The sequence below is a fragment of the Lycorma delicatula genome, chromosome 13 (genome assembly GCF_047948215.1).
Source record: "Lycorma delicatula isolate Av1 chromosome 13, ASM4794821v1, whole genome shotgun sequence".
Classification (NCBI taxonomy): domain Eukaryota; kingdom Metazoa; phylum Arthropoda; class Insecta; order Hemiptera; family Fulgoridae; genus Lycorma; species Lycorma delicatula.
The window spans coordinates 19,526,878-19,551,339 of record NC_134467.1 but is presented as its reverse complement, the minus strand read 5'-3'; the positions used below and the strand labels follow the sequence as shown (position 1 = coordinate 19,551,339).

Genomic DNA, 24,462 nt, shown 5'->3' with positions numbered 1-24,462 from the left:
ACATCCCATATTGTTATGCATCATCACAGTGAAGGAAATGTACAAGAGTTTTCAGCTGCTGGCCAATCCCATGGAATACTGAGCCCATTTAAGACACTTTTTCTATCCTGCTACTGAAAAAACCAATAAGAAAAGGATGGTGAAAGAAAGAACGCCTTCAGTTGTCTCTGGGAAACTTTGCCAAGAATATTTTAAAAAGAAAATAAAGAAGAAGGAAGACATTTAAAAGTGGAAAAAAGAAAAAGTCAACAAAATAAGAAGGAAAAAGAAAGAAAGGCTGAAGGGAAGCAAGGTTCAACAACAAAAACCTAAAAGAGTGATAAACTTTTCTTCGGAAAGCTCTGACTCCAGTGTTGAGATTTCCTCCAGAGAAAGTGACTTAGATGATTCTTCAGGGAACGAAAATTCAGATAACCGCACTTGGCAGCCTTCAGTCAAGAGTATAAATGTCATATTCAAGTATGAGGGTCAATATTTCCCTGGTAAAATAATTAGTGTCGCAGAAGATTCAGCAACTGTGTCATCTATAGCGAAATGTGGCCGCTTATGGAAGTGGCCGGAGAGACCTGAGTCTGAAAAATATGTACTCTCTAAGTGAATCTGGGATCGAGATATATCGGAAAAATTTATTTATATTTCCAATAATGTTATATTACCAACATATATTAGTTAATTGAAACGAAGAATGTCCGCAAAATATGAACTCGCTAAGTGAATCTAGGATCGAGATATATCGGAAAAATCAAGTTATCAGATTAAACATTTTTTGTTTTTAATACATTGAAAACATAACTGAAATGTACATTTTTATACGAAAGTAGAACAACACTATATTTAAAATCAATGCTATTTATGACTGTTTAAATGCTATTTATGACTTCTAAACATAGCACAAATTTTTTTCAAAAATAATTTTTCTGAACTGGTTAAAGTTCTCAGCAATTACCAAATTATCTGTCAAGTATGGTTCTGGGCTTAAAATATTTAGAAATATCGTCCATGTAATTAAATTACAATTAATAATATTAAAATCTTTATTATATAATAAAAACACATGAAAAATTTTGTTTATACAACCATAACTCTGTCAAAAATTAATTTTTTTTAATTTCACTTTAGTCTACTTTATGTACTGATGATTAATGATAGTTTTTTAATTCCAGATTAATTCCTTCAATTATTACTTTTTAACATTAACACTATGTTCAGTTTAGCCAGTTCCACACCTTTGAATTGATTAAAAACTTTTTAATTTTTCTTTTTTTCAATAAATATGTAAAATTAACTAAATACAAAAACTTATTTTTTCAATTTTTAGAAAGTTTTTTGTTTAGATTTTTTAAAGTCATTTAGATTTAAATTGTATTTAAAAATTTATTTTTAAAACAATTTAATAGAGATATATATTTATAAAAGATTTTTACAGAGTGGTCATTCATTCCTATGACTAACGATATGTCTTTTTAATCCATCTTTTCTATTAAAAGACTTTTGACAAAAATTGCACGTGAATTTTTTCTCTCTGCTATGAATTGTAAGATGTATCTTTAAGTGACAACTTTGATTAAAAGACTTTAGACAAACATTACATGTGAATCTTTTTTCACCCGTATGAACAGAAATGTGTCTCTTTAAACTACCACTCCGATTAAAAGGCTTTTCACAGAAATTACACACATATTTTTCCTCGCCGGTATGAGTAAACAGGTGCGTCTTCAAACTACCACCTTGATTAAACGACTTGAGACAAATATTACATGTATATTTGTTTCCTTTTATATGAACTGAACGGTGTCTTTTCAAATTACCACTATCATTAAATGATTTTTGACAAATATCACATGAAAATTTTTTTTCACCGGTATGAATAAAAACATGTCTCTTTAAATCACTACTCTGATTAAATGACTTATGACAAAACATACACGTGTAGCTTTTTTTACCGGTATGAAAATTATTATGGTACGTCAGGTTACTTCTCCACTTAAATGTTTTTTCACAATATTTACATTTGTATTTTCTGCTATCGCTAACATGTTGTTCATTATGCTGAATTACTTTGCATTTTACACTATTGTCATTCATATTTTGGGTTTCATCTTTAAATTGTAACATTTTATTGTTATAAATAATCTCATTATTATTTATCAGTTTATACATGATCACATGATCGCAAATGTGATCATCACCTTTATTACGTTTGTTACAAATCATACATTTTGAAATATCTATGTTGCACTCAACATTTTTCAAGACTGGATCATCAGTTATTTTAACACAATCATCCTGAAAAAAAAAAGAAGCTAACATTAAAATATTATATATATGTCCATAAAAAAAAATACATTACAAAGCCAGTTCTCATGTAATGGGTGAAGTGAATAAAAAGTTGTAAATATAGGATAGTATTTATTGTTTAGTAAAGTAAATAATTTTCTATTAACAAATTGAGTGCTAATGGCTTATTGACAGGTCATATTGAACGCTACCAAAAAATGATACGTAAAATGTTTAAATTTTATACTGCTGTTATACGAGCTTTGGTTGATTTTAGTTAGTTTATGTAGTGCCATCACTAAGAAAGGTTTTTTCAATGCTACAATTAATGAAGTTTATGGATATCTCAGCCTGGCAATTTTTTTTTCAAAGTATTCATTTAGTCCTCATGGTTTCTATAATTCTTGTAACTATTTTTAAAGTTTATCTCTGCTACTTTTATATAAAAAAATATTAAAACAATAAAATATTATTTTGTACATGGTGACCAGACGATGGCTTAATATGCAATTAAAAAAAAAACCTTACAACGATGTAAGGGGTTAGCGGTTCTACATTATTCAATTGCTTCTTCCTATTAAAAAAACGTTTCCCAGGTATAACTAGTCATTATGTTAATGCAACATATCGTCACCACCATGCTAAAGTAACGAATATGAAAAACCTCATTTTGCAGATTCGTCAGTATACGACTAATCTGAACGTTCTGCATATTGTGGTAAATTATCCAATGTGTATCTCTTTTAGGAAAGGAAGTTAAAAGCTTTTCAGTTTTACAAATATGCATTCCTATTTAAAATTTAACATTGAAAGTGTTATTTAGCTCTCCTGAAAAGTTGAGTTTTTCATATTCATTAATTTAACATGGCGTGTGCGATATATATAATAACCTGGGTTCTTCCATTTTATCAACCTTTTATTACTAGAATTCCTTTACCTCCACAATAGGTACCACTCAATAATAGATACCACATCATGCATCTGTACTATATCCATTTTACAACAAAACACAAATCAACTTAGAAAATTGTAAAAATTAAATTTCCACTCGTCAACAATTTAAAAAGTGTAAATCCTAGTACTTTTGGAGCTGTTACTCCATCTTCAGAAATTTTCAGGGATGTTAATTTAAATTGAAATCAATAATCATTTTTAAAATTAAACTGTTATGTTTATAATACTGTGTTGTCAAGAATAAAATTAATTTGTACATCAATAAGACGGTAATGTCATGTTTGTAAGATGTTTGCGACCCTTATCTTACTTTCATATGTATGCTTAGTGAATACCCTTTCTTTCCCACAGTATACTGAATGTGTTGAAGAATTTTCATGTGGCATAAGTATTTAAGTTTTTATACAATATTTACAGTCTTTCATACTTCCTACTGTTGATTACGTTTTTCAGTGGCAAGGTAAAATACATCTGGTAAACTTGAAGGTTGCTTTAAACAGTTGCTAATTTTTTAATAACCCTTGAAATCATGAATTACTAGAATTAGGAGTAAGACAACATGAAATGGAAGATTTTGATTACAGAACTAATTTAAAATTCTTGTTAGCAAGCTTACGAAAGTAATTTTCTCCGTTCAATATTTCTTCCATCATTTCGATGATTCAATCTTAATCTATCATGCAACGATCCACTTCACACGATATTTCCATGAGTATATAAAGACAATCTGTAACACTTACTTTTGAATTCATTACAGACATCTACTGTATGGGAAACGTCTCCCCATTATTTTTAAACCTTGTTTTTATTTGGCCAAATGCCCGTTTCATAACTATTCGCTTTTTTGCACAACCTTTATTCAATAATTTATCCCTGTTTTGGGGATTCTTGAAACCTATTATTATCCAGTCTTATTCAATAACCACTGGCTTACAAAAGAAAAGCAGCATCTTTAAATGTTTTCATAACCTCTGAGAACTACTTCACCTCCATATTCAACTATTGTGGGTGCTGCCCTGGAAAGAAGCTTCAATACTTTTAATTACACCTGCCGTGTAACATGTTATTTGTATGTTGATGATAGCATATTATTCCTTCTAGTTTATATAAAGGGCACTAGGAAAGTTTTGCAATCACAAGTTACCATGTGTTTAGACATGTAATTTATTTCTTAGCTGTTAGTGAAACGAGGTAGTAATGTTGTCATGGTCGAAAACTGAATACTGGGCAATTTTGCACGCGAGTTATGTGTTAATCACTGTTTGGAGGAAACGAATCCTGTGCTTGGAGAAGATTTTCCTCACCAGACATTATTTAGATGGTAATACGAGTTTGAAAGAGGAAGTTTTGGTTTTGAGGACATTCCAAGGTCAGGTCGACTGTCTTCGTTTGTGACCAAGGAAAACATTGCTGCATAATAAAAAAATTCTTGAGACAGACAGGTGTGTGACCTACCTACCACCATATAGAAGTGTCCTTAGCCATTATTGCACCTGCAGTTCTTGCTTTTCTTCAAGATCACCTTCAAGTTAGAAAGCTGTCTGTAAACTTTGAGTGCCACATAACTGGACCAATGATCAGATGGCATATTGTGTTTCATGGTGCCATGAAATGCTGAAAAAGTAAATCTTATGTGAACAGTATTACGACAGGTGACAAACCTCCTGACCAAGACTCAGAACAAAGTATGGGTGTTTGAAGATGAGGAATCCCTGTAGCTGTTCAAGAATTCAGATCAGTGAAGAAGAGAATGATGGCCATATTTTTTAGTGTCAGAAAGAGTATTTTCTGAGTGAGTTGTGTTGGAAATTCAGAGACAGGGAAGTGGTATACTATGGTTGACTGCCTGAAGTTGTAAAAGCTCTCAAGAAGCTGTGCCCAAAATCAAGGATGAACACATGGTTTCTTCATCATGATAATGCTCTATCACACTCTCCTAAGTTTGTTCTGAATATCAGGTCACCACTGGAATCAAACTTTTAGAACACTCTTCCTACGGCCTGATTTTGCTCCATGTAACTTTGTTTCCTCGAGTGAAAAAAGACTGAAAGAGCGCATTTTATGAATGATGATGACCTCCTGAGGAGTTGGTAAGATGAGTTTGCTCAGATGTGCAAAGATACATGACAGGGTTTCTTTGAAGACTGGTTTCGAAAGATAGAGAAGTGATGTGTGGTGGAAATTATTTTGAAAATTTATAAACAATTACGTCATATTGCAAAACTTTCCTATGCCCTTTGTGTAACTGTAGCCAAAATTGATCAGCTTTTTCATTTCTATGCGATTTGAATCAACTGCACACATTACATAAGGCATTATGAACAGCATGTATATAAAAGACAAATTGAACGAAAATTCAATTTTTGTTTTGCTAAATCAATTTTAACAGCAGCTTGCAAAATATGAATCTAATCAGGAAATTTTCTCAATTACCTTTAACAGAACACAGTCAACTGTTTTACACATGGTTGCTGTATGTATGTTACAAACTTAGATGACACGCTATTGAAACCTTGGATAAGAGATATATTTCCATCTTTTGATAAAATGTAATGCTCCTTCTGTTACTTCCTTTATCACATGCAGAATTAGATATTCATCAAATTCTGTTTAAAAGTGAATAAGTTCTTTATAGCTGTTCGGGCTGATAAACCTTCAACTCTCACTAGTTTTTGCGATTAGCAAATTTATGAACTCAGCCATTTTAGTATGTGCTGATACTACCTTATATAGATACTGTGCTGACTACCTTGGATGTAGTCTACTGATAGTAAAAGTTAATAAAAATATTTTAAAAAAATAGTAAAATGTTTGTAAATAAAGATGAATTAAGCAAACAAATAAAATAAAATAAGCTATTTTATTGAGTCAAGAAGGACCGGTAGTCACAAGTCATTTAGTAAAAAATATAACAAAACAAATATCCTTACTGAATTTTCCTGTTCAATATTATAACAATCTTCATTTTTTACAAGCACTAATTCTATATTATTACAATTGCTATCGATATCCAAAGGATCATCCTCATTTTTTAAAGGTAACGATGATGTATACAATTTATTACAATCCATTTCCTGAAAAGAAAAACATATATCAATGTACAAAAAATGAAGATCTGCCATATTTATTTAATAATATAATTTATTCATTAACAATAATAAACCCATAGATTTAAAGAGCCATGTATCTGGTTAATTTATCCTACAATATATATGCTTGTCAAACATGGATATTTTAAATATTTAAATATATGCACTTTTGCTACTGTAATTTCTTTCATGTGTTTAAAAACTATCCATTTTCCAGTTTGTCTAACTCTTTTACTAGTTTTATTTTTAAACTGAATGCTCAACAATTTATTTTCATATAAAAAAAAAACAAAATCACCAATTAGCAATAACAATATGAATTCATAACGAAATAACACCAAACATTCAACATAACCTAACACTGCAGTTACTATTGCTTGTCTTGAATAACTCATCTTACGAGAATAACTGCAAATCGTGGATCTACAATTGTTTACCACTAAGAAATCTATTTACTACTTCATACTGGATTATACTGTTAACTGCATATGTTGGAGATACATCTTTTACCATATAAAAATATATAGTACAAGAAGTGTACGAGGTCTATAAATAAAATAATGAGACTGGTTCAGAAAAAGTTTTTATTTACGATCCAATTATACATAAGACTCTATCAACTGCAAAATAGTTCCCTTGGGAATCCACACAATGCTTCAAACAGTTTTCCCACTCTTCATAGCCATGTTGGAACTCAAAAACCGGAATATCCTTCAGATGGTCAGTTACATTTTTTAAAAATTTCTTACTGTTCGAAAATAGTGTCCTTTAAGGAATTTTTTTAAAGTTGGGAACAAGAAAAAGTTGCAGGGATTTAAGTCAGGTGAATAAGGTGGTTGAAGAACTACAGGAATGTTTTTCTTTTCAAAAACTCATTAAATGAGAGTGCAGTGTGACAAGGATAGTAATGGACAATGCCATTACTTTCGAAGAATGCCATTTCTGTGAATCGAAGAACGCTGTTAGGACGCCATTTCTGTGCAGTCCTAACCAAACACTGATTTTTTTTGTATGTCACTTTCATTTTCGATTATTATCTGGGGTTTTCAATACTTCAAATTTGACATTTGCATCTGTTAACTTTCCTGCACATATGAAACTTTGCCTCATCACTACATAACAATGTATCAACATAATTAGGATTGTTTTCAATATGGTGGATCACCTCTGCAGCAAACTAATATCATAGGCAGCAATCGCTTGGTTTAATGTGATGAAGGAGTTGCAACTTGTACAGTCGCAAACAGATCTGCTTATGAACAATGTCATGAACAGTGGAATGAGGAATTTGCAGTTCACAACTAGCCCGCCTAATTGATTTTCCAGGACAGGCAGTGAAGGCATCATGTACATGATCCACTGTTTCATCACTAATTGAAACTTTTGGATGGTTTCCAGTTTGTGATACCAAGCTTCCAGTCTCTCAAAGTTATATCCCACTACGAATACATTTGGAAGCGGGAGGATTTATTCCATTCAATTTGTACATGCCACTGAACACGCATAACCAATTGAAAGTCAGCTAACCAAAGTAAACACTGAACCTTCTGTTGTGTGGTTCACATCTCAACTGACTGCAACTGCATTCTGAGCCTGCTTTGCGCTGTGCATGCTTATTCCGGTGACCTTGAGAGTATGTAGAACAAATTTTGGAGATATTTCCTGTCGATTGAGCGTATGTTTAAGAGGTTATGATGACTGGTTTTCTAAATATACGCAATTACTTTTGCATAACTTCAACCCAGACAAACTATATATATATATATATATATATATATATATATAAGTATAAGTAAAATGGTAATAGACAAAGCAGAATGAGAGAAGATGATTGCTGGACTAGATCTCCAAAATATTTTATATGGAAAAGGAAAAGATCTGCAGACTTGCAAATTAATTGGATACCAGCAATATTGGATGTTCAACTTAAATGGATGAGTAGCATGTGACAGAAACTGACGAAAGAATTTATACAGACTACCATAACACAAAATGATTAATATGCAATAACTTTCTCAAAACATCCAAAATTTCTTAAAAATGCGACATTTTTGCTTTCTTGAAAATATAACCTTATTTTCATTACACCAAACAACCTACCTGTTACAATTATTTTTATGCTTATTTCTTAACAAACTACCGTTTCACTATCCAAACCAGAATTATTCGCAAATATAATTAAAAAAATATATACTAAACTATAAAAAAAATAAGCAACAATAACAAAAGATAAACTTAGCTGTAAAGAAAGCTCACAACATATCAACATTTCACAGACTAATAAGAGCATAATGCACAAGTGCGTACGCGCACACTGGTTTATTCTGCTTAAGCATGAACATTCCTTGTTTCTTTCACTTAACGCTGATTACAAAACAAGCTTCAACCCATGACATTTCTTATATTTAATGTTCTAAAATAAAAATTGGAAATAGTGTTGTTTAGGTTCACGTATTTTCTTTATACTCATGATAAATGTTAACATATCCTGTAATTTACTTTATCGCTATGCGTTTTGAAATACTCTACTCTCCTCCCTATCTTCTTGTTCATTATGAAACCTACTCCTGCCTGCCCATTATTTGATTTTGTTTTTAATAATGAACCAGCTGTGATCTTAAGTATGGCTGTGCAGGTATATGTAAGTTACAAGTTAGTACTATATTGTCAAATTTATGACATTTCTTGTTTTTTCCCTTGACCCCTAAAATATTCAATATGTTCCAATTAACCTATATTTTCATTAAATTGTAGTTTGCTTCAAAATATTCTATAGCACTTAAAGTAAAAGAACATTGGAACATAGTTTAATAAATCAGATTAAGTATTGATCAAACAAATTCAACGAAGCATTATATACTTTTATCCTAACTGAATTCTGAACTAGAATGCAGTTAGCGTTTATTTTAGCATTTTATTTCTATATAAATAAATTAAAAAAATAGTGTAGTCAATATAAAAATTAATAAAGATAAAATTAATTAAGATGCTGAGCAGCAAACAACTAAACTTATTCTACTTTACAATAAAATAAATATCATTACAGATTCTTCCTTTATAATTCTATCACAATCTTCATGTTTTACTATCATCAATTCTTCACTAGTACAGTTAGTATCTAAACGTAAAGGATCGTTATCCTCATTGACATGTAATCCTGTACATAAATTGTTACAATTCATTCCCTGGAATAGAAAAAAAAAAAAAAAAAAAATTAACAATATTTTACAAATAAATTATATTACAATTTTCATGTTAAAATTAAGTGAACTTTTTGAGATATCAATTATTACATAATAAAGATTTTATTGCATTACAATTTTCAAATGTAGAAGAGTACAATAATGAACTATGCAACACTTTCAGTAGCGCCATGGAATGTTTTGCTTTCAATATACGTGCATGGACTTCGCGAAATTCCACTTTCACAAATAAATTACTTGGATGAACAACATATATTAAAATAACAAACTGATACAAATAGATATATAATAAATTACTGACAGAAAACCTTCTACACAAGTATGAGAACAATATAAATAAAAATAATACAATCGTAACACTAGCATTAATGATAATCTTTTTATATACAGTAATGAAAAAAATAATATCTGATTTATCAAATCTATTCGAAATTTACTATTCACATTGTAATAAGTTCTACATATGACAAAAAAGATGCAGTTTTCTTCAAAACAAAATACACATAAAATTCCCTTCACCCTACTATTGTAACAAAATCAAACTGTACTGTTCTGCTTTAAAGCATATAAATAAAATACTAACATTGTCTTTATTATAAAATATTTATTATGCCTGTGTATATTCCTGTTTAAAGTATAATGTCATCTTCTGGGGCTCCCTCAAAAAGAGAGTACGAGTTTTTAAGACAAAAAAATGGGCTGAATGATCATTATCTGGCACTCGTAAGTATGAACCACGTACACTGTACATGTGTATTTAAAATATTAAATATTTTCTTTTATGGAAACAATATCACTCTATTAAAAATAAATTCTGCATCCTGATTAACATGTACTTACAGTAAATACGTGTTCAAAATAATTTTCAATCATATTTTTTAATAATATTAATAATTAATTTTTATAAATAAAATTTATATTATAAAGACAACATCTATACAATGTATTATTACGTACTGATCAGAATGAAAGATTTCCTTATTTATTTATTTGTTGAATACAATTTACGTAACATAAAAATATTACACAATAACAATAAACAATGCTAATTAGATCAATCCGACACTTTTTATTTCTCAAAAATTAATTTTATTTTATAAATAATGCATGTATTAAAATAAAATATTAACACAGTATGGCAACCATTATTAAATAACTTGTGGTAGCAACTTGGTATTTTATCTGTAGGTCCTGGATTCAAATCCCAGTAAGGCATGGTATTTTTCATATGCTACAAATTTCTATGTACAAGTTTCTTTGTAAGCTTCTGCGGTAAGTTAATTCATCAGTCAAAAAAAAAAAAAAAAAAATTAACTAACATAATTTAGATCAAACAAATATAAATATAAAAAGCTGGCAAAAGTTACTCAACTCTGGCATAATAAGGGCTAAGTACTACTTAGTTGGAAAATTAAATGCAACATTATGTAATTATGCAAATAAAGAAATTACTCTACTCTTTGAGGAAAATTCTGAGAAATGGAACACTCAATCCCTTCACCAGTTGTAGCTAAAATTAAATAGCACATTCAGAAATCATCATACACAATTTCATAAAAACTACGTAATCTATTTTGCAGATATGAAGCAAAACAATAACTGATGAATAAAAGCAGAAAAATTAGGCTTATAAACCAATTTCCGATGAAATTACCCATACACATGACCAAGTGACACATAATGTAGCAGAAACTACCTTATAAGTACAAGAATATGACGAGTCCAGTAATGAAAAAAAAATTTGCCCCCTCCCACAGATTATGATGTGAATACACTAAAAATCATGACAGAATATCTTAGCTACCTAAAGGGCATTTAATTATGTTACAAAATTTACCTCCCTTCTAAGTAAATTTTGGCATACAAGTGATAAGGTTTGTATCTCCCTGTCCCCTTGACCATCTAACATTTTTACAACTAGTATAATACACAAGGGTTCCAATGTATTTTTAATTAGCAACTACCCTGTTTGAATTTTGAAAATCAGAAGATTGGTTGCAAAGATATAACAACATTTCCGAATAACCGTAATCTGTTAGATCGAGATTGTATCTGATGCACGCTAAAGTTAGCTTTCAACTTATCAACAAATACCCCGTTTGAATTTTGAAAATCGATACGATTTGAAAAACCTTTGAAAAATCATTGTTTGTAAAGATATTATAAGAACACCCCCATTGCACCTCACAAAACAGTGCCCCAGGGACACCCTGTTTGTTACTCGTTAATGGTAATGATTGGTCTAGTCTCGTACAATATGCTTGCATCACTTCACTACTCTAGCCTCACACACAGTCCCCACATGAAGCCCATTATTATTAAATTACTGAAAATTTAATTCTATTATTTGTGTAATATTATGCATTCAATTGATTCGAATCATTCAGTTCATTAAAGTTTGTGCTTCAACCGACAAATCACCACAACTAGGTATTTTTTTTTTGAGATGAAATATATCTAAAAACCTTCTCAGTTACAGCAAGAAACATGGGTAAAAATTTGATTATGATTGATTGAGTAGTTTTTTATTTATCCCGAACAAACAAAAACCCTCTTCTTCTTTATATAATAGTATAAATATAAATATCTTTTAATGTAAATTACTCTTAGTTGTATATTATTTTTAGACTGCACATTCACAAATAAAAACACAAGAAGTTAACATTTTAAAATTTTTAAATATTGGTATACATGATCAATTGTAAATAAGAAATTTTACTATTTTCTATTGGCAGATTAATAATAAGACATTAAAACAAAAATAAATTGTTTATTTCAACAAAATTTGATTTTTCATGAATTTTTCAGCAACTCTTTCCTGGAATGAAATTAGTAAATTTTGATGGAACAGAATGGGACACAAGGATAGTGGGGATACACATCTTCCTATTAATCACAGAACCTGGACAACAGTCTGTTGCTACTGGGTCTTTCTTAATATCAGGCAGGTATTTGTTTGTTTAATGTCTGTTATATATTGGTTTAGTTTATAGATGGAATTGTGGATTGCATTCCGAGCTATACAAATTAGTTTGAGATCATTACTTGAGCTGACCTTGGGAGACTAGCAATATATTTGTGTGTTTTGCCTGACACGATTTCCCTTCAGTTTATCCTCTGAAAGCTAGTGCTAGTACTTTTCAATCTAGCAAGAATGCACCTGATTGGACCAGAGTTGTTGCTTTTTAATGGTAAAATTTACATTAAAATTTTACTTAACAAACCAAATGTGCAGTACTCTTTTCAACAAGATTTACTAATTTATATAAAGAAACTAAATATAAAAAATAATATTAAAATGTGTTATAAAAATTATTTAAAAATGTATTTATAAAAATTTTGAACTATTATTTAAAATAAATTGATTGGAAAAACTATAAAATATTAATGTAATTTATTACAAATGACAACTGAACTCTTTCTCACAAGCCAAGAAGTATTATGTTGTGTCAGATGAAAAACGTTTTGTTGTCTGGTTTGATAAAGGTGGATATAGTTATTTTTAAGAATAATTGATTATATTTTTTAGCAAAGACTGTACATTTGTAACACAAGGGTAAGTTAACATTTTTAATTTTCTAAATATCAACAGACATGATCGTACAATGATCTAATAGCACTTTTTTGTAACTTGAAAACATCCTAATTTTCTGAGAGTCCCAAAAGATGACATTACACCTCGGACAGTAATATACATAAATAAGTGTAACAGATATTTAACGATGACAAGCTTAGTAAATTTATTAATCTATTAAGTGCCAAACCCATATTGCTATGGATATTGCGATGGATGAAATAAGATGTTCTCTTATTTGACCACACAAAGATCATAAATATGTACGGTTTCAATTTCAAACCTACTGTACCATTCCCGTATTACTTATTAATAATTCAATTTGATTAAGTACCTTGTAGCGTTGTCAACATTATTTTGCAGTTAGACTGCCAGAAACATTTTATAAAAAGAAATCAAGTCAACAGTGAACAGACGTTCTACCTTGTGTTTTCTGTGATAGCCATTGCTTGGTATTGTGTTCTGTTTGTAGTTGTTTACTATGCCATCAAATTGTTCTAGCTGTAGTAAAATTTTATCTGAAAGTGAAATTCAAATATTTTTGTTATCGATTCAGAATTAGATGAAAGCGATATAGAATGTTTTTTTAGAGTTTAGAAAATAAATAGAAAGTTTTAAGCGATATAAAAGGTTTTAAGGGAGATATACTGATGAAGAAATACAACCAAATTAAAAAAAAAAAGTAATGTTAGTAATGTAAATAATGAAACTAATGAAGAAACTCACAGTACCAGCGACACTGTTGACAGTTCTGTTGTGTTCAAGTAGTCAACTGACGAATTTATTCGCTTTTTTTTTTGATCGATTTTTATAATTCGCAAAGTGGAATAACAAATGATACATTTTCTGATGATTCTCCTGACGTAAACTATTTTCTAAAATTGTTCCATTAGAATTTCTTGAATTTATCTGAAATCACAATAACTCCTCAATTAAGACTCAAGTGGACTGATATAACTGCTAAAGAACTGTATATTTTTTTTGTACTCACTTTGGTAATGACCAGAACAAAAAGAAAATTGAACCAAACTAAATGAATATTGGTCAACGAACCATCCAGATACAAACATCAATATTTTTACAATAAATGGCATGTTACCAGTGTTTACATGAAATGCATTATTTTGAGTACATTTCATTTATCAAGTACATAAAATTGGCCTAACGATATATTGCATAAAATAAAACCATTCACTGCCCATACATGTAACACTTTCAGTCCTTTTTGGAATTTCTGTATGAATGAAAGTTTAATTTTGTTTAAAGAAAGATTAAGCTTCATTAAATCCCGAGAAAAGAAATAGATCTGGTAACAAATCGCTTGTTCTTTGTGATGTAGAAACTGATTATATACTTTGTATAACTGTTTATTTAAGTTGGTACTGGTAATAAAATATCAGATTATGATAATGGTAGTGTAACATATGTCAAGATTAGCAGTGACAACACTATAAAAACATTATTTTGGTATGTGACATTCAATAATTTTGGTTAACTAGTACAGCAGTCCAGCACTATTCAATAAGCTTCATAAGTTACAGAAAAATGCTTGCACACTAAACGAGAAAAAAAAATTACATGCCAAATCTAAATGAAAAATTGCAAGAGTGAAATTCAGTCAAGTCATACAAACACTACGATATCTCTGAAGTGGATGAGCAAAAAAAATTGGATGCTGAACACAATGCACAATGAAACCTGCACTGAAATTGAATAATAAAGAAATTCAAAAGTAACATGTATAAGCCAATTTGCGTTCATGAAATTAATAATAATATGGAGACTATCAATATGATAGATAAGCTTCTTAGCAGGCTAGATCATAAAAGAAAATGATAAGCAAAACATTACAGTCTGATTTTGTTGTAAATGAAATCAATTTGATTACCCCTAAAATAATTTGTCACCAAATAAAAGCTTTAAAGAAATAAAAAAAGAAAACTGTTCAACAGATATATATTTATTATTAATGGGAATTCTATCCACATCATTAGCAATGTTGTGTTTTAACAAGAAGCATAATGCAACAATTTTAGCCATATTTAAAATTAGATGATTCAGGATGGCATTTTCACACATAAAATCATTCATCACATCCTCTAAAGCAACACCTAACGGTGGAGCCGAAGGTTAAAAAAAAATCCATCCAGTGAATTATTTTTTCAACTGTTATCGTACAATTTTCAATTCCTCTTAATTCAATTTTACACAGATACAGTTATGTCGTCTATGAGGAGTTTAACAATGAATAGTTCAAAATTTCATGGCAGACTACTAATAAACAATAAAATAAAGGGATCAACAACACTTCCCTACATATTGTTATATGTTTTACAATAAGTACCTACATTTACATGCGTTATTTCAAAAGATGAAATTTCAACTAACTGTTTACAGTCAGTAAGGCATGTATTTAACCAATTACAAGCAACTCCTCTAACACCACAGAGACTACATTTTTCATCATTAAAAAATGTGTAACTAAATGGTTTGCATTTCTGAGATTGGAATCTTTTTACCTCATTAAAAATGTCTTACGACAATTGGAAAATACTGCATAGCTGAAAGATTCATTAAACGCTTTGCGGGCAGAAACCCATATATGGGCTACCTGTACTTACACTGGAAGGTGGAAACCCATATGAGTTTCTGAATGTGACCGACCGGCTATTTGTCTTCACGTAGTTACATGTAAATTCCAAGAGATGATACGAGGTGTTCTTTCAGGCAGGAATTCCTGATACAACATGGTTGGAAACCATATTACTTCAGTTATCAGATGAGTTCAATGACCATGCGTATGTAAAAAGATGCGTGCATTAATTTTTTAGTGTTTTTCAATCACTTTTAAGTAATTTGTTTACAAACTGTTCCTTCTAAAACTTCATTTTCGCTTTGCTTCGTTTGAATTCAAACAGAATTTTCGAGACAAAAATCCAGAAGGAAATTAATTAAAAATATTTATATTATTATTATTATTATAATAAAACCATATTATACTATTCCCTGCCTAGGTGCACTACTTCTTCAAAATTGCTATTGTTATTATATTACCATCAATGCTACTATTATTATTATTATTCAGTGTCTTTTACATGAAAAGAAGTCGATGTAAACCATAACCAAAATCATCACCTATAGTTTGCAAATTCTAGTGTGCTCAGTAAGACTTGTGCCATTTTCGCATAAGCTTTTTCTCGTCTAAGTGTTCCTTAACCAGATTGGTGGCAGAATTCAGCAAAAACCACAAGATATATGCTGGTTTTATGCATGAAAGCATATTTTAAGTTACTTTAAATAGTTTTTACATTAAGGTTTTTTTTTAAAGTGTCTTCTGTCACAGCCAAAAAACATCGCCCGCGAAGGGTTAATTTAATTTTTAAGGGGAATAATAATAACATCTAAGAATTCTTTTAAAATATTGGCAAGAATTTAAAAAATATCCACTCAATGTTTACTTTTTGTATTTAAATACAAGTTTTAACTTCATGGGTATCAACTGAATAAAAACATAGATCAACAGATCAACACCTTCAAGGTTAACGAGGCTTTGTTTTAAATGGTTCAATATCACTGTTATTTTAAATTTATTGAATCTCTCTACTATCTGATCAGAAAAAGTGTACTTTTGGTTAAATTATCTGACATGTTTTATTTCAAAATATTTTTCACTTTTGATACCTGCCCACACAATTTTACTGTATGACTTGTTTATTTTCACTAACCAGTTTTCCAGCTACTGCTGGGAGTGGGTGTGTGTGTGTGTGTGTGCGCGCGAGCGTGTGTGTGTGTGTGTGTATAGCAAATGCTATTACTGGTAGCACCTTGTCAGGACTGACGTAGCTGCAATGTAACCGGTAAACATGTAGTCTGGAATAGACTCAGGTTGACCACTTTAAGATGTCTGATTATTGAAACCCAACCACCAAAGAACACCAGTATCCACAGTTTAGCATTGAAATCCAAAAAAAGCAACTGCATTTAAAAGGGCACATACCTTACTAATCTAGATTTCAAAAATTTGCTTATTTTCTGATAACGACTTTAACCAATCGACTAACTAGGCAGTTAATAGAATTACTTAAATAGTAAATTTTTGTAATACAGTAGTTTAGCATGAATTGGCTGTAATCTTTCAAATATTTCTTTACAAACTATATTTATACATTTACAAAGATTTCTTACAGTAGAACTAGATTTTTATTCCATATAGTAATCTATGCATTTTTATTTTTACGTTTAAACTATTTTTTTTTTTTTTTTACAAACAAACAAGCTAGCAAGAAAATCATCTGAAAATCATTAAGAAATTGTTCAATTTTTCATCAAAGCTAATCTTGTTAATTACTTTCCCAATAAGGGTTCCAAATATTGAGAATAAGGTCCTCAAATTTCTAAATGAAATTTTATTGATCACCCTTTTAAAATAGCAAAAAGTATTAATTTTCTTGTTCCACATTTTCATTAATAAATAATGCTACAGCAATTTGACAATTATGATTTGAGACCGTAATGTGCACAAAAGGAAAAAAGATTATCAATTAGTAAATTTCAAAAAAATTATTGTTAATACTGCTGGGCAAGATCGTTGCAATTCTACTTGGCAGCGATTAGAAATATTTACATGTGCTAACTCAAACAAAGTTAATAATTTATTTATCACAGAACTAGAATAGTCTATTGAATTAAATTAACACGTTCTCTGCCAGCATATTTATCATCTGTCATCCCCCTGGGAAAAAATGTTTTTTAATAATATTTGTGTTTCTTAGACTACTAAAGGTGATGTTAATTGAAATCACCAAGAAAAAATGGCAACCTTAAGAGCTTTCAGTCAGTATGACTGACTTGGCATTGTGCGGTCGATCACTTTTGTTATCCCATGCCATGTTGGTCACGCCTTCAGTCATCACTATATATTTGTATTTAAAATTTTTTTTTATTACAACTACATTTCACTAAATTTAATTTGTGTATAACAACTGTGTATTACTTGTAAAATATAGTCTGTATCCCAAAAAAATATCTAAGAAAAAATAAACAAAAAATAGTGAAAGAATAAAAAAAAATTTAAATATCAAAATAAAAAATTAAAAGTTGTTATATTCATCCAACCGCAAATACCTTGACAGTCAGGTAAAATATATGGTGACTGTCAGCATGATACACAATGAAAAACATAAGGCCAATCTTTCAGTCATAACAACCACAAAGCATAGTAGCACATACTCAATTTAGTTCATTATGGCCAACACTGCAAAGAACATTTTAATATCACCACACACTGTGATACTGAATTTATTAATAATTTTATTTTTTTTAATTCTGATTTTTTAAGTACAAATGTTTCAAAAGAACCAAATCTATAAATTACCATCAATGTCAATTTTAGGTTAGGACAATGAATTGCATACCATTCAAAATTAATATAGTAAATATATGATAACGTTTAACTTGATTAAAAAAAATTAAACTTCAACAAAAACAATTTCAGTTTTTATGTGCGGTTCTATAAAAAACCTTCAGCAAGCTTTAAATGATCTATCTCAGAAATAAATAGCTTCTTCTTTGCCAACCAATGTTTTAAAAAACATATAAAATGTAGTAACTTGGAACAAAATACTTACAGAACAATAAAAAATAATTGTACAATATAAGTTAGATATAGGAAGAGTTTTTGTGTGAAACTTTCGATTAGAGAAACAAGCAGGGATTGCACTTACCCAAATTTGTTAATTTGATAGTCAAGTTGGATGGTCAGTATGTTATATTAGATGGTCAAGGTTGGAAGATGCCATATGAAGGTGACAGTAGGTTGTGTGAATACACTGATGGAAATGTCTGCTGAGGCATTTGCATAGTGGCATCCTGCCAGAGGCCAAACTTATTATTGTTGTGTTACAAGTTTAGAGGGTCTGAATAAAGACCTCTGGGGCCCATCAGGGCTAAGAACAGAGGGCATGCTATGACGACCAGGATCGTCACAAAGCGGGTGTCTTCCTTTACGAGAGTCAGGAGAAACAGATTATTTATTTTTTTATTCCTTATCAATGACTGTAGAAAGAAATTTTTAATTAATAATTTTTACTTACACATCTACAGTCTACCTCTTCTGTGTCCTGTAGGAATAAACATTCTGTTTCTTCAAGCATGTGTTCTTCTAATTCTGTTTTAATTTTAAAGTTGGTTGTGCTGAATGGAGCGTCATCTAACACTGGAGTATTGGTAGATGTACTCATTTTCTGAGAGAAAGAATTTAAAAAATCAAATTACTTTACATTTGATAAATCTATGATTTGTTCTTGTCTTTAGCAGCAAGCACCACTAACAGTCAAAATATAACAGCATTAGAATTAATAACAAAACAACTTCCAAGTTTGACAAAAATATTCTTCCCAATTTTAGAATTTACAAATTTGGAATTTTATTATTAATACTGCTAGTACTAGTATTGACATAAAAAGGAACAGACATGTACTATAACTGTTCTGTATTCTACACTTACATCAGTCACATTTAACGACATACAAAAGGATTGGAAGGCTATGTTATAACTCTACATCAGTGTTTCTCCAACTTTGGGGGGGGAGGGTGTGTAGTGTGTTATTAAGAACACAGTGAATGTTCCTGCAGAATTTGATGAAGTTTGCAGATGGTCGACTGGGGAAGCCTGGTTTACTTACATGGACATGGAATCACCCATATCATTATGTACATCATTATCTTATCTTGTATATTTATGTCCTAATATAAACCCTGAATCAGACCAATTAGAAATCAAAAATTTCAATTTTTACACAAGTATGTCACTGTAAAGGGAAGGGACATAAGTTCCAATATTTATACTCCTGAACAGAGTTCTAGTGAATCTATTCATGAATTTTGAGGTCTGATTTTCCCTTCCTTCATTTTTTATAAAAGTTCAAAGTACAGGATTTTTTAAATGAATTATTTTGTATGTCATATGTAAAACAGGGTAAAGTAATAAAGATTCAGAAATTGTTTGGTTTTAAACCCTGTAGGAGTGGAAAAAGCAGTAAAAATTACAACATTGGCATTCAACTGATAAATGAGATAATCTAGTTACAATATGCCCAAAAAATTTTAATACCGATAAGTACAGGGTCATTCACGGGAACCGGATGTTTTTGAAGTGGGTTGTACTCGGGCGTTCGTGGTGGGAAGAGCCGGTGGCTGGTGTCTGACGTTTCCTTTGTTCATAGCATTTACATTTTAGTCGTTGAGATGGAGCCGTGGACGCGTATGACAGTTTTGTGCGAAATGACAAATCCGTAACTGCTGTTCAGCGAGATTTCCGCCGTCAGTTTAATATCCATCGTAATGCAAGTGTCCCTTCTCGTAACATAATATTGCGACGGGTAAACGACCTTGGAACAAGCGGTTCAATATTGAAGAAAAAACCACCGGGTCACCGACGAATTGCTAGCACTCCGGAGAACATCGAACGACTAAGGGAAGCCATTGTCAGAAGCCCACGCCGCTCTATTCAGAGGCATTCAGCAGCGCTTCAAATGAGCACAAGTACGGTAATACGAATTCTGCATACAGACCTGCATTTCCATCCTTAGAAGATAGCCGTCGTGCAGCAGTTAAACGAGCAAGATTTCACGCAGCGATTACAATTTTGTCGACAAATGCTTACCATTTTTGAAGAAAATGAAAATTTGTTATTGTTAATGAGTGACAACAAACAGAATTGCCGGTATCGGGCAGAAAAACCCCACATCGGCTTCACGAGAGACCACTTCATAGCCCAAAGGTGACCGTCTGGTGTGCAATAGGAAAGGTCGGTGTTATTGGACCGTATTTTTTTTAAGAAAATGACGCTGCCGTAACTGTAACAGCTGATCGTTACATTGCGATGTCGTATACGTTTAACATCCCTGAGTTACGAAACCGGGGAATCGATTTTAAAAATGTGTTATTACAGCAGGATGGAGCTACAGCGCACACAGCGAGGGCAGCGATGGCTGTTCTCCGTAACTTGTTTCCGGGACGGATCGTTTCCAGATTCGGCGACATTCCTTGGCCCCTCGGTCTCCCCACTTGAGTAGTTGTGAATTTTTTCTGTGGGGGTTTCTGAAATCGCGTGTGTACGGCAATAAACCGCGTACATTGGAGGACCTAAAGATCGCAATTCGTCATCACGTCACGCAGATTGATGTAGACATGCTGCAAAGAATTGAGGCCGGTTACCGTGAAAGGCTACAACAATGTATTGCCCAAAATGGACATCACTTGCCGGACATAATTTTTCGTTCATGAGTAAGTAACAAATGCTTTGATTTAACAAGTGTTTCATTACCAATAAAACTTTTTTAAAGTAAATATTCAATTTTTTATGATTATTTTAAAAACATCTGGTTCCCGTGAATGACCCTGTATAATTTGTTCTTTTAAGAATCAAACCTTTAACTTAAAACATCTGGAAGTTTAATTATGAATTACTCTAAGTTTAATTGTTTAAATTTAAATAATTAAAATTCCAAGAATTATACTTTGGTTTGGCCATAGAGTAAAGTTAATTTGACAAAAGCTCTCATAATGATAAAAAAATAAATTCAGGTCTAAGTTAACTGATGAAGAAAAAGTTTGTAAATACTGGTAAATGGCAATGAAAATGGTAACTCCAAATAAAATAGACACATATATAATGGTACATACTGAATTTATATATTACAAAAGGTGAATTATACACTTTGATGAGACTTATACAAAAAATCCAAAGGACTGCCTCTTTGGTGAAAAAAAATGATTTATTTTAGTGGTAGATCATCGATCCAATAAAAAACTTTTTATCAATATTTCCAATCACAGTAAGTAACTTTGTAGTTGAAGTGAAATAGAAATTCACTGCATCATCTCATGGCAAAAATGTTTGCGATAGCATTGGATTAACAGAGAAATCACCATATTTTATCTCCAGAAAAATGTAACCTACTGTACCAAAAATAACATGGGGAAGCATTATTTTTTTTGTAAATACAAATGAAATTTAAGAAAAAGCCATTCCTACTGATAATATTACTATTAGGAGATACAGAACATCAAAATTCCAAGATTTTTAAGATATGGTTACATATAAGATACTTTGGAGAATCTGACTTTCAATATAGATTATCTTGGCATTTATGATAAATGGTAGCTGTGTGTTATCAGTATGAAAGCACTGGGAATAATAATATCTATTTGAGGTTTACCCATCCACTATGTCTAAGATTGTCTTTTTAATTAACAAATGCTGATACGATGTGGGCACTGCAAAAAGAGAAAAAAGTTAAGTAAACTCACTCCTTTAGAATAACAGTAACTGGCCAATGAGATTATGTTTAATGATTTCAGTTTATAAACATACATGATAGAATAATTACGTACATAACATGTATTAATTTTTGTGTAGAATACACAAGTTTTTGTTTTTAGTTTCTAAGTCAGTAAAATTTAACGTAATGCATAGAACTTAAAAAAAAATTAGTTTTGAACCCTTCAAGTATTAGAGAATCACTACACAAAAAATTAATAAAATCAAAATGATCATGCAAACAATTCATTTTGTTGATGTCCTTCAAATAAAACAAACTAAAAACTTAAACTTGTAAGTTTATTTATAGTTTTATAAGACTTACAATTAAATAAATTAGGCCATTTTTCATAAGAAATTCAATATACTAACCATGATTATGCTATATTATTTTTACATTACGTTAAGAGATTATTATTAAAATTGTAAATTAAAATCCAACACGTATTTAAATAATGTAAAACACAATTTGTTTGGACATGATGCATAAACAATCTTTTAATGGTTTCTTTAGTAAAATATATTACTCTAAGTGAAACTTGAGAGAATCTTTATTAATTAACATTAAACTAATTCATTCTATAGTGTAGGCAGCTAAAAGACTGAACCGATTCAAAACTGAAAAACATTATATTACGTTTCTTTCGATTAAAATCATATAGCCATCATTCTAAAAAAAACGATCAACGTTTCTATTGTAAAAAATTTAATGTTAAGAAAAAAATACATAACACTTTTCAAAAGAAGCGATATTTTATACTACTGTACTAACAGCAACCAGATCCCAGTACAACTCCAACAGTAAAAAATTAACTTCAAAATAACTTATCACATTTGAACAAAATGAATGCTAACGATTCTAAATGTAACATCAACAGAAATAACCACCAATTCACGAATGAACAAAACTCAGAAAATAATAATAATAACCTAAGAAACAAACACAAATTGCTTATTCCAACCTCAAAATCTACAATACAATAACATAGTTTTCAGTGATGGCAACACACACAATCACTATTCAAAGTAAATTAAAATAACCACCGTCAATAATTACTTTTCCTTCTCAAATACGAAATACAGGATACAAAATAAAAATTACAATGATTATAAATCCACAAATTAAAAAACATACTACTAAGAATAATTGTCCCCGAGGGCTATAGCTGTTAATCCACTGAACTAATTAATAAAAATTTATTTCCGACAAATCTCTTCTCATTATCTATTCTTTTTTATAATGTCACAGATTAAAATTTAAATCTACTTTTTTATTCTAAATCTGTATAAAAGCAACTTTTACTAGGATTTTAACCTCCAAACCTTCGACTTCAAAAATCAGCTGTCAAAAGCTTATTGACGACGACTGCTAGACCAGCGGGGCTTTAAATTTTTAATTTACGTGAGATTTAAAAATTAAATCGCAAATCATACAACCTTGATATTCTATACGAATACAAAAAAGAGATACAACACAGTGATTCACGAAAGAACCATTCAGAATTTCTACCGGTGAAAATGAAGAAAATTCATGTAAATGTGGATTCGGGAACGCGTTTTTAGAAAGTGTAGCTGGCAAAAGATTTCTGTGCTTGTAAACACATAAAAAACTATTTAATTTTAATTTACCCTAATAATATAACAACTCTAATGTTATATAATATTTGTGTGAAGCAAAAGATTCGTCATAAACACAAATGAGAGTTATGTGACACTATTTATTATTAGTAGAGTATCTTTAAAAACTGCATTAAAATATACTAATTTTACAAACCAAAATTTCAATCGTAAATTATCTTTTTTTGAAAGGCTGCATTTCGTTTTCAAATTGAAAAGTTTTCCTAAATTAGTAATTTTCTCATTGTACATTTTCCTGGTATTTCTGTGTCGTATCTGAACTTTCTTTTATTTATTTGGCTTCTTTTTTTTTTTTTTAATTTGAAGATCTGCACAAATAAATTAAAAGAAGCTATATTTTTATTATTCACTGAAAAATTATTAAACTCAATGGTTTCATTTACATATTGCAAAGCCATATCAATC

At 30.4% G+C, this 24,462-nt stretch overlaps 1 protein-coding gene across 9 annotated transcripts; it reads right to left on the bottom strand.

Annotated features, from left to right (window-relative positions):
* Positions 1–809: 809 nt before the first annotated feature.
* Positions 810–23,867, bottom strand: LOC142333769 (uncharacterized). Of its 9 annotated transcripts, none has more exons than XM_075381267.1 (6): positions 22,792–23,170; positions 19,190–19,339; positions 13,824–14,006; positions 9,365–9,505; positions 6,162–6,305; positions 810–2,286 (listed from the first exon to the last, which is right to left on the bottom strand). In XM_075381267.1, the coding sequence occupies exons 4-6, from the start codon at positions 9,500–9,502 to the stop codon at positions 1,432–1,434; spliced, it is 1,137 nt and encodes a 378-aa protein (XP_075237382.1). In that variant the 5' UTR covers positions 9,503–9,505; positions 13,824–14,006; positions 19,190–19,339; positions 22,792–23,170; the 3' UTR covers positions 810–1,431. The 9 variants fall into 9 exon arrangements, with proteins under 9 accessions (XP_075237382.1, XP_075237383.1, XP_075237381.1 ...); XM_075381268.1 differs by having other exon boundaries at positions 13,829–14,006; XM_075381266.1 differs by lacking the exons at positions 13,824–14,006; positions 22,792–23,170 and adding an exon at positions 23,735–23,867.
* Positions 23,868–24,462: the final 595 nt, after the last annotated feature.

Excerpts from the sequence above, each read along its gene's own strand:
- LOC142333769 (XM_075381261.1), bottom strand. Across the intron at positions 6,306-9,364 it reads GAATTATAAAGGAAGAATCT|GAAATGGATTGTAATAAATT; the intron begins GTAATGATATTT and ends TTTTCTTTTCAG. Across the intron at positions 2,287-6,161 it reads ATATTGAACAGGAAAATTCA|GATGATTGTGTTAAAATAAC; the intron begins GTAAGGATATTT and ends TTTTTTTTTCAG.